At 48.1% G+C, this 18272-nt stretch overlaps 1 protein-coding gene across 14 annotated transcripts in view; it reads left to right on the top strand.

The window, feature by feature from the left end:
• The window catches only part of FLNB (filamin B), a 138908-nt gene that overhangs the window by 107179 nt on the left and 13457 nt on the right, over positions 1-18272 (top strand). For 5 of the 14 annotated variants that reach the window (XM_081524754.1, XM_081524761.1, XM_081524760.1 and 2 more), the window contains 11 exons: positions 29-276; positions 4158-4260; positions 7718-7846; positions 8570-8743; positions 9488-9646; positions 9942-10145; positions 11066-11218; positions 11321-11443; positions 14356-14622; positions 15226-15363; positions 16698-16813. In XM_081524754.1, coding sequence (XP_081380880.1) covers positions 29-276; positions 4158-4260; positions 7718-7846; positions 8570-8743; positions 9488-9646; positions 9942-10145; positions 11066-11218; positions 11321-11443; positions 14356-14622; positions 15226-15363; positions 16698-16813 — 1814 coding nt within the window. Of the gene's footprint in view, positions 1-28; positions 277-3345; positions 3418-4157; positions 4261-4972; positions 5114-7717; positions 7847-8569; positions 8744-9487; positions 9647-9941; positions 10146-11065; positions 11219-11320; positions 11444-14355; positions 14623-15225; positions 15364-16697; positions 16814-18272 lie in introns of all 14 variants that reach the window. The other 9 variants (XM_081524753.1, XM_081524757.1, XM_081524755.1 and 6 more) reach the window with 4 other exon arrangements.

Genomic DNA, 18272 nt, shown 5'->3' with positions numbered 1-18272 from the left:
CATATTTTCCTCCTAAACTTTCCTCCAGGGCCTGGAATTGCCTCTACAGTGAAAACCGGCGAGGAAGTGGGCTTTGTGGTTGATGCCAAGACTGCCGGGAAGGGCAAAGTGACCTGCACAGTTTTGACCCCAGACGGCACTGAGGCTGAGGCCGATGTCATCGAGAATGAGGACGGCACCTATGACATCTTCTACACAGCTGCCAAGCCGGGCACCTACGTCATCTATGTGCGCTTTGGTGGCGTCGATATTCCCAACAGTCCCTTCACTGTCATGGTAAGGAAGCTACCTTCTCTAGAGCATGTAGTTGTTAGCACAGACAGTAACAGCTGCTGATTGTTAAACCCCGACTGAGGCGTCCTGGCCCATTTTTTCTTTTTTCTGTTTAGAAAAAAAAAAATTTTTCTTTAAGCAATCAGGACCTTGTGATAATATCTAGAGATCCAGGGACACTTTGTCTCTAAGTGGTTTAAAGGAATCGTATTGGCAGTCAAAGTATCCATCATGCTACTGGGTCTTAGGCCATGTCCTAGCCTAAGCCCAGTTCAGAAAAATTACACTTTGACCCAAAAAATGTCCATAAGTAAAACATTACAGTTTTTCCTTCTGCTGGTTCTTCCTCCTCCCTTCTCCCTTCTCCCCTGGAGGAGAGAGGCTCCCATGCTCTTGATATTAGAGACTTGACTCTAATGTCCCAGGATTCAAAGTACCTCCAGTTGTGTTTTGGAAAGATTCAGAACTTTGATGAGGAGGAGGAAATAGCTTGTCTTTTGAAGCTAGGAACATCTGCAATAAAAGGAAGGCATTATGCAAAACCTTTGGGCCAGAGAATGGCTAGACCCTTTAATTTTCAAGTCTGAGTGACATTTAGATCTTCCTTTGATTACTTAGGTTCTTACACCAGGAAAAGGGGTTAGAAACCTTAGGAGCAGTCCTTCATTTCACCCTTAAAACTAAGTATTGTTGGCCCTGTTACCAATGCCACATAGGAGCAGGGATCAGACTGAAGTCTGCTGAACTCAGACTGCTCGCTCTGCACTGTCGCTGAGCACTATCCTCACTGATGTTCTTTGTGATGTAATGCGAGCGGACCACAAAGTTCACAGACCTCGGTGGCCTGGCCCCATGCATGGCCTCCTTCTAATGATTTGACTTTACACAGCAACAGAGAAGGGCGTGAAGACCATTACAGCAGAAGGTCACATCTGTCTCCCACTCTATAAACAGCTGCACCTTTATTCTTTTCGATAAACGTTTGCTTATCTATAAACATTGTGCCCGAGACCTGGAGCCCTTTTATGTCTCAAGGGTGGAGATACTTGTCAGCGTTTGACACTGTTGACTTCGGAGTGTTTTTCTCCTTCAGGAGAGAAAGAGATGCAGCTAGAAAGTTTATGTCCTAATTTACAGAGAAGTCCCAGTTGTAGCTTTAAGGATCTGTTTTAGCCCACAGGACTTTTTTCTGGTTGGTTAGGTTGGGCAGAGGTTGCCGTCCTACTGGAGTAATGAGCTGGGGAAAAGAGACCACGTTTAGAGGGTGGGAATGAGAAAAGCCGGAAGAGAACACCAAGGACCGTTCTAGCAGATGAGTCAGACACCTGCAGTGGAGGCCACCAAACTCTTTAGGAATGAATATCCCTTCAACCCTGGGATGCACACAAAGCAAGACTACTTTGTGTAAATGCTCTCCGCCCCCCCAGTGACTGCCAAAGGCAGAAAGGGGTGATACTCAGAGCACATGATTTAGGTCTTCATTCTTTGAACTTCCTCCAGTCTTTCCTAGATGGGGTGACTTTTTGTTAATTGGCCTCTTGTGGGTAGTTCCCCTGCCTTCCCCTACAGGCTTGGGGCCAAAGGGACATGAACATCCAGTACTTCCTTTGTAGCCAATGTGTGCAGGAGCCCCAGCAGGCTGGTTCATTTAAGTACATCACACAGGTGCGCGCAGCAAGGCATGGGTTTTGCAGCTTCTCTGCCTGTTGCCATTGAGGAGCCATTGATCAAAGGCTATAGCATAGCCATTGAAAGATCTTACTGGCTGAGGTGTCCTGGACTTGCCCCCAATCTGAGACGGTCTGGGAATTGGGGAATAGTGCTGTTTCAAATGTTGAAGTTTACCAAGCTGCCTTTGTAAGTAAAGCACCTTTCTGACATGCCAGAATTCACAGGAAAGACCAAACGTGGGCACGGAAGTTTTCCTCCATAGGGGAGGATTTCTAGTTCTTTTATTTTTATTTATGTTTTGGCTGTACTGTATGGCATGTGGTCTTCGTTCCCTGACCAGAGATAGAACCTGTGCCCCATGAAATGGAAGCATAGAGTCTTAACCACTGGACCACCAGGGAGGTCTCTCCAGTCCTTTTATTGTAGTAGAAGAGGGAACTGAGAAGGCGCCCATCCCTTAAGTCTCTCATTTTGAAAAAATGAATTCATAAAAACTTTTAGAACATTGACTACTATCGACACATACCAAGTAACAAGAGACCCCTTTCCCAATCTCATGCTGCAGGGGTGGCCAGTGTTAGGTTTTTTTTAAAACTTGTACAAGAAGCCTATCAGTTTCAGGACTTTCCTGGCGGTCCAGAGGTTAATACTTCATCCTTCCAATGCCACAGGTTCAACCCCTGGTCAGGAAACTAAGATCCCACATGACACGTGGCATGGCCAAATTAACAACAACAAGAATACATCAGGGACTTCCCTGATGACCCAGTAGTTAAGATGCTGTGCCTCCAATGGAGGAGCTATGGGTTTGAACCCTGGCCAAGGTACTAAGATCCTACATGCTGCATGGCCAAAATTTTAAAAAATAAAATGGCAAAATATTAAAAACAACACATCAGGTTACACCATGCACATTGCTTTGCATCTTGTTTCCTTCACTCAATGTGCTGTAAATGCCCTTCTATCTTAATTGATCAGACTTTATCACCTCTTCAGAGTGGCTACACTGGGGTCCACTGTTCACACGTACATAATTTCCTTAACCGACTCCCTTACAGATGGACATTTGGGTTGTTTGAGCCTCTCCCGACAATGAATAGCACCAGTAAAACCCCTTGCATACATCACATACCTATGGACTCTCCTGCTAGTATTTCTATAGTTCTGCTTCCTAGAAGTGGGGTCACGGGTTCAGGGGGCAGGTGGATTTGACGTTCAAAGAGAGGAGGCCAGCTGGCTGTGCACAAATGGAGGGAAGAATATGGGCTCCCGCTGCAGTGAGTGGTTCCCTGCTGGGCAGAATAGATGGGGGTGGAGGGGAGACCTTGGGTGGTAGAATCTACTGGGTCGTGATGTCCCTCCAGTGTGATTCCCAACTAATTTGCATTTGCCACTGACCAGGCCACAGATGGGGAAGTCGCAGCTGTGAAGGAGGTACCGGTAAATGCATGTCCCCCTGGATTCAGGCCCTGGGTACACTTTTGGTTTTTGTTTTTACGTTTTCCCTTTTCCACGTCTGTGTTTACTCACCCTTCATTTTAGAAAAGCTACAGCCTGCTTTTGGGGGATTGCTTAAGCCCTCTGGGTGTCCTGGTCATTGGTTTGTCCCCACTGATCAGCCCATCACCATGACCCCCGCTTTCTCTCTAATGAGACCCACCCATGTCATCGTCTGCGCTCCACGAATCGCCCGCCACCATGTCTGTGATCATGCTCAGTGTAGTTGGTCTCCACATTTAAAGAGAAAGACGGACAGCTGTTCTCAGCCCTCCTGCTGGCTCTCAAGGCCGCCACTTGCGCATCTGGTTTCTGTCCAGGGAGAAAGCCACTGCTGCTCCTTTCTGCCACTTAAAACGCACCTTCTTTTCCAGGCCACCAGCAACTAAACCTTTCCAGGTGGAACCTCTTGGGACTCACAGACATTGCTGTCTCTCATTTTTCCACTTTCCCCGTGGGCACTGCTGGGAATTTCACAAGCAAACAGCCTAGGGACTTTTAGCAATTGGTCAGCATGACTCCTCCAATCCCTCAGGTGCTGTTCCCTCTGGCCCCAGAGCCCGTTAGACAAAGCCCACCATGCATGGGAAGCCATATCCTTGAATCCTGGCTGGACAAGCTTGCAAAATTCCCAGTTGCTCTGACCCGCCCCCTGCAGCTTCCCCAGCCCACACTGTTGTCCACTTTACCCAGTGACCGCTGCTTCCTGTTTCTAGGTAACAGAAGAGGCCTATGTCCCGGTGAGCAACATGAACGGCCTGGGATTTAAGCCTTTCGACTTGGTCATTCCGTTTGCAGTCAGGAAAGGAGAAATCACTGGTAAGTGCTACTGGGAGAGCCCACCTGTCCTCACTGGCTCTCACTAGCTATCCATACGGTGCCCAGGAGCTGGTTCCTCCTGTTCCCCAGACCTGGGATTCAGAACCCAGCATCCCTGGCTGTAGGGAGTTGGTCCATGAGCCCCTGAGATCGCAGAATGTTCTTTGTATTTCTGTGTGTTTCTGAAGAGCGGGTTCATTTATAACTTGCATACTGAAGAAAGAGCCAGAAATTGTCTATAGGGGGAGAGCCACTGTGTTGATATCTCTCTCGATTGTCAGGTTCCTCTTCCCCCGCCTTTTCCTGCCTTTTCTTACTTTTCCACTCTTCCAGATGTGACATTGTCCCTGAGGTCTGTTGTGTAAGAGTTACTTCTCCTTGCCTTCTTTCAATGCCTGTTTCTCTCTGACTTGATGCTTTACTGATCTGATTGGTCTGTGGTCTCCTCAACTCCTGTTTGAGCTTCTAATGGCTGTCAGTTCAAAAGACCCTTTGCTTGTGAGTTGCCTGCTGCGTTTTGTGGAAACACAAGAGAACAGAATGAAGGCAGATATGTCTCTGCTTCCTGTTACGGAGCTTGGTGTTTTACACAGCAGTGAGTGTTCTTGGATCTGAGAACCTTTGTTGTGAAGGTCACCTGTGCCTCTGTGCTCGGCTCCTCGGGGGACAGTCTTTGGTGGGGTCACTGCCCTGTCTCCATGTGCTCCAACAGGAGAGGTCCACATGCCTTCTGGGAAGACGGCCACGCCCGAGATTGTGGACAACAAGGATGGCACAGTCACTGTCAGATACGCCCCCACTGAGGTCGGCCTCCATGAGATGCACATCAAATACATGGGCAGCCATATTCCTGGTGAGTCGGGTTCAGCGCCTCTGCCGCCCGGCCCCGCAGGACTCCAGGAGTCAGGAAGTAAACACCTGGCAGGTTGTCGTCAGTCAGATGCCGTGCGGTTCTTGGTGGCAGATATGGGGATGCAGTGTGGGCCTCCCTGCAGAACCAAGCAGCCTGTGACCCCAGCAGATCCGGCTAATTTCCAGCAGGGATGATGCAGCTGAGTGTCCTGGGTCACAGTGCAGACCCTTCGATCTGGGATTGTTTGTCTTTGTCACTGTGCCTAACATGGCCAAGGGGTGAAGCAGGGAGGAAAAATGTGAGACTTGTCGAGGGACTTTCCAGCCTGGCCTGCAGAGCCCGAAGCAGCATCAGGGTTTGGGACCGGAGAAGAGGTTGTGAGAAGAGGATATGTTGTTTTATTGTCACTCTGCCCTTGACGAGGAAAGCCAGCTCAAGTTTCACATCCATCCACTAGCACACGTGTGCTTGTGCTCAGTTGTGTCCAGATTTTTGTGACACTATGGACTGTAACCAACCAGGCTCCTCTGTCCATGAGGATTTCCCAAGCAAGAATACTGGAGTGGTTTGCCATGCCCTCCTCCACGAGATCTTCCCAACCCAGGGCTGGAACCTCCTGCGTCTCCTGCATTGCACTGGGGAAGCCCAGCACAGTGTTATTTCTTTTTCTTTAAATTGTTTAAATAGTTCTTTATTTTTTAGTGTAATATTTTAAGTACATAACCTAGCCAAATAGTTTAAAAAGGATGTGGAGGAAGGTTTCCTTCTCGCCCATATCCCTATCTGCCCTCTCCTTGAACCAGACCATTACTGATTTTTTATGTTAGATTTACAAATAAGTTTTAAGACTCTTCAAGAGATGGGAATACAGATTTTTAATCCCTCTTTGTTTGTTTTGTAAACAGTAGTGTTCACTGCTTATTATTCTGACCTTCCTCTTTTCATCTAACATAACCTGGAGAGCTTTGCATGTCCGAATAGCAGAGTGTGTTCACGGTGTCCCACCGTTCGGATGAACATCACGTGTGCACTGTCTGTTCCACTAGAGGAACCAATAGAGTTCTTCCCTGACTTTTGCAATCACTAGTCCTGCTGCAGTGAATAGCTTTTCACATCCATCCTCTCACACCTACAGAGCGTATCTGGGAGATTTGGTTGTCATATCAGTTTCTGAGGGCAATTTAAATATTGGGGAGATTAGCCCTTTGTGATAGGAGTTGCAAATAATTCTCCCAGTTTGATGTTTGATTTAGTTTATGTGTAAGGATAGTATTTGTTCAAAGGAACAGTGTATTTATCTGCTTCTATTTAAATATTCTAAAGATGCAGATACAGAAAAAGTAAAAAAATATCTTTCTACTGTATTCCTTCTGCTTCCACAACTGTCTCTCTATGTCAACAAATACACATGGAATTTTGTTCTATTTTGGACTGGGATAATGGTATTAATATTACATAAGGATATATTATAATGGGTATATATCACTATATAGACTGTAGCCCACCAGGCTCCTCTGTCCATGAGATTCTCCAGGCAAGAATACTGGAGTGGATTGCCATGCCCTCCTCCAGGGTATCTTCCTGCCCCAGGAATCGAATCCAAGTCTCTTATGACTCTTGCATTGGCAGGCAGGTTCTTTACCACTAGTGCCATATTACTATATAGGGTATTATTATATAGATATTATAGTGGGTATTAATATTATATAGGGTATTAATATTATATATGGTATTACTATAATGAGATATTGATATGAATATTATATAGAAATTATCCATTTTATTTTTGTCTTCTACTTTTACCAAGTATTTAATTAATCATAATTAACCAAAGCATAATGGGATAAAAATTTCCCATTTAAAAGTCTTTCCTTCTCCAGCATACCAAAAATGACACAAGTTTTAGGAATAATTGTTAAATTTTAATTTTTTCTCTTTTGCTAGTTCCCTACCTTGATCCAGCTAATATTAAAATACTCAAAAAAACCCAGTCATCTTTCAACTTGGTGAACAAGTATTTTCATTGCAAATAAAGTATGTCTTTTAAATGATTAAACAATAGTAAAAACACCTTTTTGTCTTTTTAATGCAACACATATGGATAATCTCTTGAGTTAGTATACATAGATCTCCCTCATTATTTTTAATGACCTACAAGTCCAGTGTTTATTTAACCAACCCCCAATCATTGTACTGGGGCGTCTTTTCCTAATTTGCATCTGACCACTCTGAAAATGGAAGTATATGTGCAGGGTTGGGGGTTGGAGTAGGTGGGCCAGAGGACCACAGTGAGATGGATTCCTGGGGCTGAACGCACAAATTTTGAAAGCCAGAAGCAAATGTCCTTCCCAAAGGCCCTCCCAGTCACACTGCATGTAGTGGGGGTCATTCCACCCTGTGGAGCTGTTCCCTCCAGCTCAGGACTGTTTGTCTCGTGTGATCACTGAAAGATCCATAGTGAGTAGCCCCTCCTTGGGTGTCCTAGGATGGTGAGCCCTGCAGTCTCCTCTGGCTTCTGCTCTGCCTGGGACACGCCTACCCCTGCTGTTAGGTGAATCATCCCTCCATGAGTCCCAACATTGTGTGTGTTCTTTGCAAACCCAGAGAGCCCGCTCCAGTTCTACGTGAACTACCCCAACAGTGGGAGCGTTTCTGCGTACGGCCCAGGCCTGGTGTACGGAGTGGCCAACAAAACCGCCACCTTCACCATCGTCACCGAGGATGCAGGAGAAGGTACTGTAGTTCTCGGTTATCTGCTTTCATTCGGAGAGTTTAGGGAATGCAGTTCCATGGAAGCCTTTAAAAATAAGACTCCTGAACGGTAGAATCTATCTTGTCTTTTCTCTCATATGAATCTCTTATTAGAGCTCCTCCGTCTTTTACCCAGAACAGAAATTTTAAAGTCCTTTGTGTTCTGATTAAAGTCACAGTCATACTATGAAGTGTTGTTTGTGACTTGCCTGAAATTTAAGTGTATTTCGGTTCATAATGTTTTTCTTTTTTTTGTACCTATACATGTATCCCCAGGGCCACATGAATGATTTAGCAGTTTATTCTAGATAAAGCTCTATGCCCATGCCCATTGTCATCACAGACATTTCTAATGTGTGGTTCTAATGGGATCTTCTCGGTGGCATCCAGCCCCAACCAGCAGTGACGGTCTGTGTGTGCCGCTCTCTCTGTATGTGTGATTGGCCTGTGGAGTTCCATCCCTTCCTCGTCCCACACATCTGGAAGAACAGAACTTGAGGGTCACTTGCAAGAATTCAGAGGGTGGAGTGTCCTCCTCATGGCACTTTCACTGTGTTATTCTGACCTACACGCCTTGCCCGTGGCTCCCATGGCTTGTGTTGGTCTGTCTGTCCTGGCATCAGGGCTGTCCCGGAGGAGTGCTGATCCCCTTTGAAACAAAGAAACCCTCTCCCTGATGGTCTCCCTCTCTCCTCCCATTCACAGGTGGTCTGGACTTGGCTATCGAGGGACCCTCAAAGGCCGAAATCAGCTGTATTGACAACAAAGATGGGACGTGCACGGTGACCTACCTGCCCACCTTGCCAGGCGACTACAGCATTCTGGTCAAGTACAATGACAAACACATCCCTGGCAGCCCCTTCACAGCCAAGATCACAGGTAGAGTCGCCTGGCTTCCTGGAGGCTTCCTGCTCCAATAAGGCCCTCTCCCCTCAGACCCGGAGCAGCAGGCTAGGCATAAGTCTGAGATTAAGTCTCACAGCAACTCCTTGGGAACAAACTAGGGGTGCAAGGCCAACACTGGCTGGGCTAAATTCCTCCTTCAGCTGGCAATCCCAGGAAAAGCAAGCACACCATTATTCAGGCACTTATTTGTGCCAGTCTGACTTCAGGGTCCAAAAAAGAAGCCCTCAAAGAGAGGCATTCAAATAATACATATTGCATGAGTGAATGAACTCAAAGATGTTCATCAACATCACTCCTAGATAGATTTTTGTCTCCCTTTTAATGATGGGAAAACTGAGGGTTGGAGAGGCAGTGGCTTAGCTAGGCTCATGGGTATTCTGGGATTCAGGTGGAGATGATCTGACTCAGAGCTCTGCTCCTGACTCCCACTATGCTCCGTGTGTTCGAATCCTGCTCTCAGTGGGATATAAACATGGTCTGTGTGGACCCAGGTCTGTAGTTCCTGCCAGCTACTAGTCTTCCCTGTAACCAGGCAAAAGTAGCAATCGTTCTTTCTTGGTTAGATCTGCTCATTGTCTGGGGCACTTTTTTTTTTTCCACTTAACTTTGCTTAACTAATTCTTGCCTGTCCACTTGTGAATGGTGTGCAATGTGAGGGCTCTGGAGAGTCAGGGTGACCATGTGTAACCGAGCTATGTTGGGGGTGGTGTTTCCCAGATGACAACAGACGGTGCTCTCAGGTGAAGCTGGGCTCAGCCGCCGACTTCTTGCTCGACATCAGCGAGACTGACCTCAGCACCTTGACAGCCAGCATCAAGGCCCCGTCCGGTCGTGACGAGCCTTGTCTCCTGAAGAGGCTGCCCAACAATCACATTGGTGAGCCCAGGTTGCCCTCTTGAGTGGGAGATGGGGATTCCCACCATGTCAGGGATCCCAGCCCTTGTGTGGGAGATTGGTAGCATCCTAGAATACGATGTGATAGACCCGCTGGGTCACATGCATGGTCAGAATCCAAGCACCTCCACCTTGTGATGTTGACAACCCTCTTGGACGTTGCTAGAAAGTCAAGAAAGAAGTCCTGTTTCCATTCTTTCAAGCTTGTCTCCCTTCTGCTTCCTCCCCTTTACATCACCCTCCCACCTTACAAACCCTAATTTGTGCTCCGGTCCAGGCATCTCCTTCATCCCTCGGGAGGTGGGTGAACACCTGGTCAGCATCAAGAAGAACGGCAACCATGTGGCCAACAGCCCCGTATCCATCATGGTGGTCCAGTCGGAGATCGGGGATGCCCGCAGAGCCAAAGTCTATGGCCGTGGCCTGTCAGAAGGCCGGACTTTCGAGATGTCTGACTTCATTGTGGACACAAGAGATGCAGGTGTGTGCGGGGGTGGGCCCAGGGGAAGAGGCCTTTGGAAGTGGCTTCTTTTTGCTCAGATTGTTTTGCCTGTTTACCCTGCCAGCTTTCTTTTCTCTCTGAGCATCCTTCAAGCTATCGATCTGTAGACATGGTTATCATTGCAGCCCAGGGTTAGCCGTGAGCTGTTTTGTTATTGATACTCCCACCATTGTTCTCAGCTTCCCAGGGTCTCCTTGCCTCATCCTAAGCTAAGAATGTTGGGCTAGCGGGCTGAGGTCATGTTTAGCTGAGCAGGACTTTCAAGGAAATCAGGAATTTCTTCCTGTTTGCTCGTGGATGGTCTGGATTAGCTTGGCATGCTCCAAGCTACTCCACCTTCTAGAGTCATGATCTTCTGCCTTCGTGAGTGATGGGCTGCTTCAGTGACTTCTGGATTAAGTCACATTCCCCAGGGAAGGAGCTGGAGAATTTCTGGTCCTGATAGGCTGATGTTATCTGTCGATTCTTCAAGTTCTTAAAGCTTTAGATCTGCTGTCTTAGTGGTTCCCTGGCAGGACAGCCAAGGCATCTAGGAGCAGTTGGAAATGTCACATTCTCAGGCCTGCACCTGGTAATAGACCTCCAGGCAGTGCATGCCTTTCTTGGAGACATGTGGGGAATGTATCTTCCCCAGCGGGTTCTGCAAGACAGGTGGCAGGTGGGATGTTAGTAGATAGCCTTGAGAAAAAAGTATGGTCAAGGGTATATTCAGCCAGGTTATTTATTTCACTGCAGGAACCAGTAATTGACTTTTCTGCCCAGGGCTGTCCAACAGGGCCACGGTTACTGTCTTTTCTGCTGTCTGGAGCATTTGCAGGGGTGGAGGTCCTTTTTGCATACATTAAACTCCCCTTCGTGATGAGTTGCTGTCATAGCGGCCCTGGGTGACGGTGTTGCAGGTTATGGAGGCATCTCCTTGGCAGTGGAAGGCCCTAGCAAAGTGGACATCCAGACCGAGGACCTGGAGGATGGCACCTGCAAGGTCTCCTACTTCCCCACCGTGCCTGGGGTTTACATCGTCTCCACCAAGTTCGCTGATGAGCACGTGCCTGGTACGTGTGGTCCCCTCTGCTCTCCGTGTCCCAGGCTTGGTTTTCCGTAAACACTGTGTGTGGGCTCTGGGCCGCTCTCAAGGGCCCTCTCGGTTTTTGCAGGGAGCCCGTTCACTGTGAAAATCAGCGGGGAGGGAAGAGTCAAGGAGAGCATCACCCGTACCAGCCGAGCCCCATCTGTGGCCACCGTTGGCAGCATCTGTGACCTGAACCTGAAAATCCCAGGTGAGCCTGAGGGGCCTGTGGGTCCAGGCAGTGGGCGCCACTGGAAACCAAGTCTGGGCTTGGCCCAGAAGGTACCATCCGTGTCTGCTGTGCTGCTGCTGCTGCTGCTGCTGCTAAGTCGCGTCAGTCGTGTCCGCCTCTGTGCGACCCCACAGACGGCAGCCCACCAGGCTCCCCCGTCCCTGGGATTCTCCAGGCAAGAACACTGGAGTGGGTTGCCATTTCCCTCTCCAATGCGTGAAAGTGAAGTCGCTCAGTCGTGTCCGACTCCTAGCGACCCCATGGACTGCAGCCCACCAGGCTCCTCTGTCCATGGGATTTTCCAGGCAGGAGTACTGGAGTGGGTCACCAGTGCCTTCTCTGGTGTCTGCTATGGGGGACTACTTTTTGAAAGTGAAAGTGAAGTTGCTCAGTCGTATCCAACTCTTTGTGACCCTGTGGACTGTAGCCTACCAGGCTCCTCCGTCCATTGGATTTTTCAGGCAAGAATACTGGAGTGGGTTGCCATTTCCTACTTTTTGAATTTAACTTTATTTATTTACTTGTTTTCACAGAGGCCTATTGATGAAAAGTAAATCTATTTACTTTTCCTTCTTCCAGGTGAAAATAGCTTTATCACATCCCATGGGGGAAAAATAGATAAGCTTTGAGAATTCACTGTCTGTTGACTGGACTAACAGTGAGAGAAGTGACCCTACTGATATTCATATTTGCAGAGGTGTCAGCCCAGTGACATTCTTCTGATTCCCATTTGTCCCTTTCATTCCTAAAATTGGAATGAGGGCTGGGATGCAAGGCTGGGTGGGTGGGTGGGCCACAGCTAGCCCTATGCCCAAATTAGCCAGTCAGCAACTTTAGTCTGTCTGAAAGGTGGCCCAGTTTCTTTCTATTAAGCAGTGACTGTGTAAGTCACTTGAGGCTCCTCTGGCATGTGCTGTGTGGAGTTGTAGATTTTATGGAGACAGAAAATCTAAACAGTCTTCAGATGAAGCTCACGTTGTGATGAACTTCTGGCTTCTAGATAAAACTCGACAGTGTCTCCCGTCTTTCCTAACTTGTCCCATGTCCATTTGCTCTGCCTTCGCAGCAATACTTGATGGTTTCTTCCTTTCTGGATGTCGGTAAAAACCTCATTACTATAGTGTCCAGACTAAGAGTCCTTAAAAAGAGATGCATAGATGTTCATGTGCCAGACTTCCCTGGTAGTCCAGGGGTTAGAGCTCTAAACTTCCACTGCAGGGAGGGTGTGTTCAATCCCTGTTTGGGGAACTAAGATACTGCATGCTTCACTATGTGGTCAAAAAAAAGGAAAAAAAGTTCATGTGTTCAAAACCGGGGGAAGTAAATGTCACCTGGTATCCCACCATCCATGGAGACTGCGGTTCATGTTTGAGGTCCAGAGCTGGACCTTAGGGTGCCTCTAGCCTCCTAGACAGACAGGCTCTATCTCTGGTCACACTGATTCACTTCTTGCTCACTATATTGTGGGCATCTTTCCACACTAAAATACACTTCCGCATCATCTTTGATTGGCTGCCTAAGAGTCCATTTCACCTCTAGGTGCATACATCATCATTTCAGGTACTCTCATCTCCATCCCTTGACCTCTTTAATCAGTGCCCTGTGACATCTCTCATCACAGTGAACTGATGCCCAGGAATGGGATTGCTGGGCCCACACATTTCAGATGCTTCTATGCCTCGGCAGCCAGTCCTCCAGAAAACAAATTGGTGTTTCTCCGTTTCCCCACCAGTACTGAGTAGCACCTTCTCACATTGATGAGTCTGATGGAAAGAAAGTTTTCAGTTCTATTTCTCTAGTCACTAGGCAGATGAACTGTGTTTTCATTTCTTCACTTTCCTTATTTGGGGAATTATGTTTCCTGTTTGCTTTGCCTGTCTGTGTCTTCTCTGTGTGATGAGGACGGTTACCCTTTCTCTCAAGTCTCGTCTGACTCTTGACTCCTTCCTCTTTTCAGTGTTCCCTGATGACTCTGGTGGAGACTCACTTTCCCCTTCTTTACCTAAAGCATCCCTTCTCGTCAACTAGAAGGGAGCAGAGGTCCTGCAGACCCAGGCCGTGTGGAGTGACCTCCCCTCAACCTCTTCCTGCATCCTCAGGGCTCAGAGTCATGAGTGGCTGCCCGGAACCCATAGGGCTGGAGGGTGCGGTTTCATGCTGCCCTCGGTGATGGCATTACTTGGTCACCTGGCTTGTGGCATGCCTGTCTCCACCTCATCATGCAAGCACAGTCGCTGGCATGGCTGAGCACATCGTGTGGAACAGACATGGTCTGCTTCCTAGTGCTGGGGACCCAAGGCGCCGTGTTTCTGGAAGCGTGGCTTCTGGTCTTCAGTTTGCTCAAAGCTTTGCTCACGCGTGGTTTTCCCTTTGCCACTGGGACTGACCTGAGTTCACTTTCTCCTCTAAATGCATTTAGACTTGTTACCTAGAAGAAATGCCAATGCTTCTTGACAGTGCTTTTTCCGTTCTTGCCTATGGAAAAGAGCCCCTGTAAGCATGCCGATAGCCCCATGTCACATTGGCTTAGAAACGTCTGAGCCATCATCGTTGTTATTTACACGCTGTGACTATCAGCTCAGGCTCTGGTTTGAAACCTCTGTGTGGAATTAACTCAGCTCCAGCCAGGAAGGCTGTACAAGTGCTTGTCAGTGCCCCCAGAACGTTCTCTGCACTGGGTGGCCAGAAGGGCCCTGCTCTCTCCATGCTGACAAGCACCCAGGAGTTTGAGGGACACAGGACGGCAGGCATCCAGCCTGGATGACAGGAAGCCTGAGCACCCCACCCCCCTGGGCTGCACTTACTTTGCCTTCTGCTGCTTGCCCTGCACGTCCTGTTCCACGTCGGGCCCTTGCCCTGACCCTCCTCTGTTTCTCCCTGCCCCGTTTCAGAAATCGACAGCAGTGACATGTCGGCCCACGTCACCAGCCCCTCTGGCCGCGTGACTGAAGCCGAGATTGTGCCAGTGGGGAAGAGCTCGCACTGCGTCCGGTTCGTGCCCCAGGAGATGGGCGTTCACACCGTCAGCGTCAAGTACCGTGGCCAGCACGTCACTGGCAGCCCCTTCCAGTTCACTGTGGGGCCACTGGGCGAGGGGGGTGCCCACAAGGTCCGGGCCGGCGGCCCTGGCCTGGAGCGAGGAGAAGCCGGAGTTCCGGGTGAGCGTTCTGGGCAGCTTTCTTTTTGTTTAAGACTGAGTTCAGCCTGGTGGCATGAGTACCCTGTACCCTTCGCCCTGTTCTGAAAGGAAGACTTTGTATGCGTGATTCTGACTGGTGGTATGAAGGGGCTTTCTTTAAAACAAGGCTTCCGTGGCTAAAGACATTTGGGAGTTGCTTGATAACCCAAAACTAAACAAGTGTCTCCCTGAGGGACTTCTTGGAGCCTGTAATTTAAGGGTGAGTGTTGTGAGTGTCTCAGAGAGGATCAGGGTCATAAAACTGTTTCCAGAGCATCTTGCAGGTATGGAACATGCTAGAATTCTTTAAAACTGATGGCAATGGTCCCTTGCAGTGGTAATTGCTGGGTGGGAAAATCTGTGGAAACCAAACTGCACAATCTCATCTTGTTCTGGCTTGGTTTGCGTGTATTCAAAAGACACTCTGATGCCATGAACTTCGTGTAGTCATGGATGGTGCTTAGCGCACATCTGCAGTGCCCTTGCTTGGGCTCTGCTTGGGATTAGAGAAAGAGGAAGCGCTGGAAACAGATGAAACCCAGCACCAGGGCTCAGTCACTGACCAGATGTTTCTCTGTCTCAGCGGAGTTCAGCATCTGGACCCGGGAGGCAGGCGCCGGGGGCCTCTCCATCGCTGTAGAGGGCCCCAGTAAGGCCGAGATTACATTCGATGACCATAAAAACGGATCTTGTGGTGTGTCTTATATTGCCCAGGAACCTGGTAGGTACTCAGGGGCCAATGCAGGACATTATCCTTGTTTGGGGATGGTTGGTTGTAAGAAATAGAAACTCGTCAGGCTAGCACCAGTAGAAGAGGAGTTTTTCTGTATGGGCACATGGGAATGTCTCCTGGAACTCCAGCTGTGGTGCATCCCTCCAGGCCTTGAAGGGGCAGGAGTTCTTGTCCTCCTGGTATCTTGGCCTCTCTCTGTGTGCTCTTGTTCAGCCAGTTCTTTGTCCCCACTGAGCAGCCTCTCTTGACCCGCCCTCGACCAGTGGCTGGTGTGTCTGCCCTGGAAGAGGGGCCTCAGCATCTGAGCTCCCTTGAGCAGGGTTCTCAACCTTTCCTGTGCCATGGGTTCTTTTGGCATCTGGTGAAGCCCCTGGGGACCACCTCGAGAAATATCTTTAAACACATGAAATAAATTACTTTGGATCATAAAAGAAATCAATTAAGGTATTGTTTTCAAACTCTTTAAAGGAACAGATAAGTCACTTAGCAACGTATACAGGTTTTCATGAATACATTAAATCATATGACTTGATAATGGTCTGTTAACTCCCGTAGTTTCTAAGTGGTAATGAGTGTAACTGCTGTGTCAGGGTACTTATAAAACTGAAAAGTGATTGTTTGTTGGTGACAAAAATCAGAATTCTTAATGCACTGTGGTGTCTTGTCAGCATTTCTAGAGGAAGGCAATGCTGAATTACGGTTAGAGGTTAGTAGAAATAAAGACATCGTTTTCTCCCATTCAAGTTTGGTGGATCTCCTGGGTCCTGTGCACAGACCCTTTGTGCAGTGGCCCTGCTGGGCCCGGGTGAAGGATCCCTGCCCTTCCTCCTTGACTGAATTTTCTTCTTTAGTCATCACTCTGCTTCTACCCCTGTTCTCACAGTTTCTGTCCTACTCTTCATCATTCAGGATCAATAATGGGATCCTGGTTACATGAAACCCTTCTTATTTTTAAGTATATAATTTTTGATACAAGGCTTGGTCATAAGCCTCTCCTTTGGAAAGAAATTGGGCATGCACGCCAGATGTTGATGTGTGTATGGGTTCATATATACATAGGCAAAGCACAAAACTTTAGTCTTTGCAATTATTAAACACTATCTAAGATGGAAAAAAAAAAAAGAATACGTGCCCATATTCAACTAAGAAAATCGCGTTGGCCTGGTGTGAGCCGGGTGACCCCCTCTGAGGAGTCAGTCACAACCATGGCCAGGGGGGTGCTGTGGGCAGTCGGGGGGTCTCTCTTCTCCCAGAACCAGGCAGCTGCTCTGGGACTGCCCTCCCGGAATCTCTGACACAGTGGGACTCTCCTCTCCCCACAGGTAACTACGAGGTGTCCATCAAGTTCAATGACGAGCACATTCCCGAAAGTCCCTACCTGGTGCCAGTGATCGCGCCCTCGGACGACGCCCGCCGCCTCACTGTTCTGAGCCTTCAGGTGAGACGCAAGGAAACATCCATCTCCTTGGCCACAGCCTGACCAGTGAGGCCCTGGACTCCCACAGCCCCTTCAATCTCTGACTCTGCCAAGGGCCCCGGCGCATTTTGACCACAGATGCCACCAGTCGTAGGGGAGCTTTCCCGGGGCAGAGTCACATTTAGGACAGGAGACTGTTGTGGCAAGCAAAAAGCAGCCATGGTCAACAAAACTCCTTAGCATTTGGGAATGAGTTTGTTTTCTAAATATTTATCCAAGAGAAACAAAGAAGGCCTGTTAATCATTGGTTAAGGGATAAGGAGGGCTTTTAAAACAAAACAAATGCAAAACTAACAATTCTGTGATGTTCAGTTTGCTGTTATTGGCTTCTTTTTCCTCGAGAAAGTCAATTGTGATTTATTTTACGAGGCTGATTTATTTATAATTAGTGTGTGCAAGCCACTGTGTTAAGAATTGTATCGGTGTTACTTCCCAGTCCTTGCAGCAGCCTGGTGAATAGCTTTTTCTTGACACCCTTTTAAAGATAGAAAAACTGAGGTGCAGAGAAGATACAGCTCCTAGGAACCACCTAGAGTGAGGCTCCAGAACCTTGCTCTTAATAGCCGCCACCTTAATGCCAGTCCTGGCATTGTGGCAGGTGGTTACGTAGCCCAACCTATTAGAATGCAGGAAGTGCAGTTTCTCACCCTGGCTTAAAGAGGGCACACCATTCAAGGTTGCATTAGAGTCTTCAGCAAACTAAGAACATTGGAGATGCCTTTGGGTCTTAGGACACTGAAGATAACTAGCTGTCTGAGTCAGCTGTAGCAATTTGGCTGTGAAATAACACCAGAATCCCAAAAGATGATTTCTGGTTAAAGGGATTTCTCTAGAACCATCAGCGGCCCCTGGGTCTTGAAAATAACAGATGGATGAAAACTCATCCTTGTATCTCAGATTGATGATTGGTGCATCGGTGCATGGACCTGACTCCATGCACTTGGTTTATATTTGAGAGTCTGACTCTTCCCGAAGGGAAACTGGTACTGCTAGTTGTCCCAAACGTCAGGGAACCCAAACAGAACCCCAACCAGAGTCACAGTCTGCAGATTGAAGCGGCCTCTGGCGAGTACCAAGCGTGCTGACTGGTCACGGCAGTGCAGATGTTTTTCTTGTGTTTCATTTAAAGGCTTCTTAACAGAAGTCGCTTCTGTGGCCAACTTAACTAAAACCTATGGAGGGAGATAAACCCAGCATTTGTTGAGGGGCTCAGAGCTGCCCTCATGCATCTCGAAGATTTCTTTTGGATCTTCCGAGGTGTTTATCTCCCTCTTGAGGATTTAGTGGCAAGTGGATTCAGGTAACGTAAATGCTTCCATCCAAAAGGAGCTGATGTGGAGTAGTCAACTCCAAGAGACTTCTGTTGAATCCTCTTATGACAGTGTGGTCATGAAATATTGAAATAAGTGTACAACAGGCT

The sequence above is a fragment of the Giraffa tippelskirchi genome, chromosome 9 (genome assembly GCF_054371585.1).
Source record: "Giraffa tippelskirchi isolate mGirTip1 chromosome 9, T2T-mGirTip1v1.2.pri, whole genome shotgun sequence".
In the NCBI taxonomy this organism is placed as follows: Eukaryota; Metazoa; Chordata; class Mammalia; order Artiodactyla; family Giraffidae; genus Giraffa; species Giraffa tippelskirchi.
This window is presented reverse-complemented; position numbering and strand designations above follow the sequence as displayed.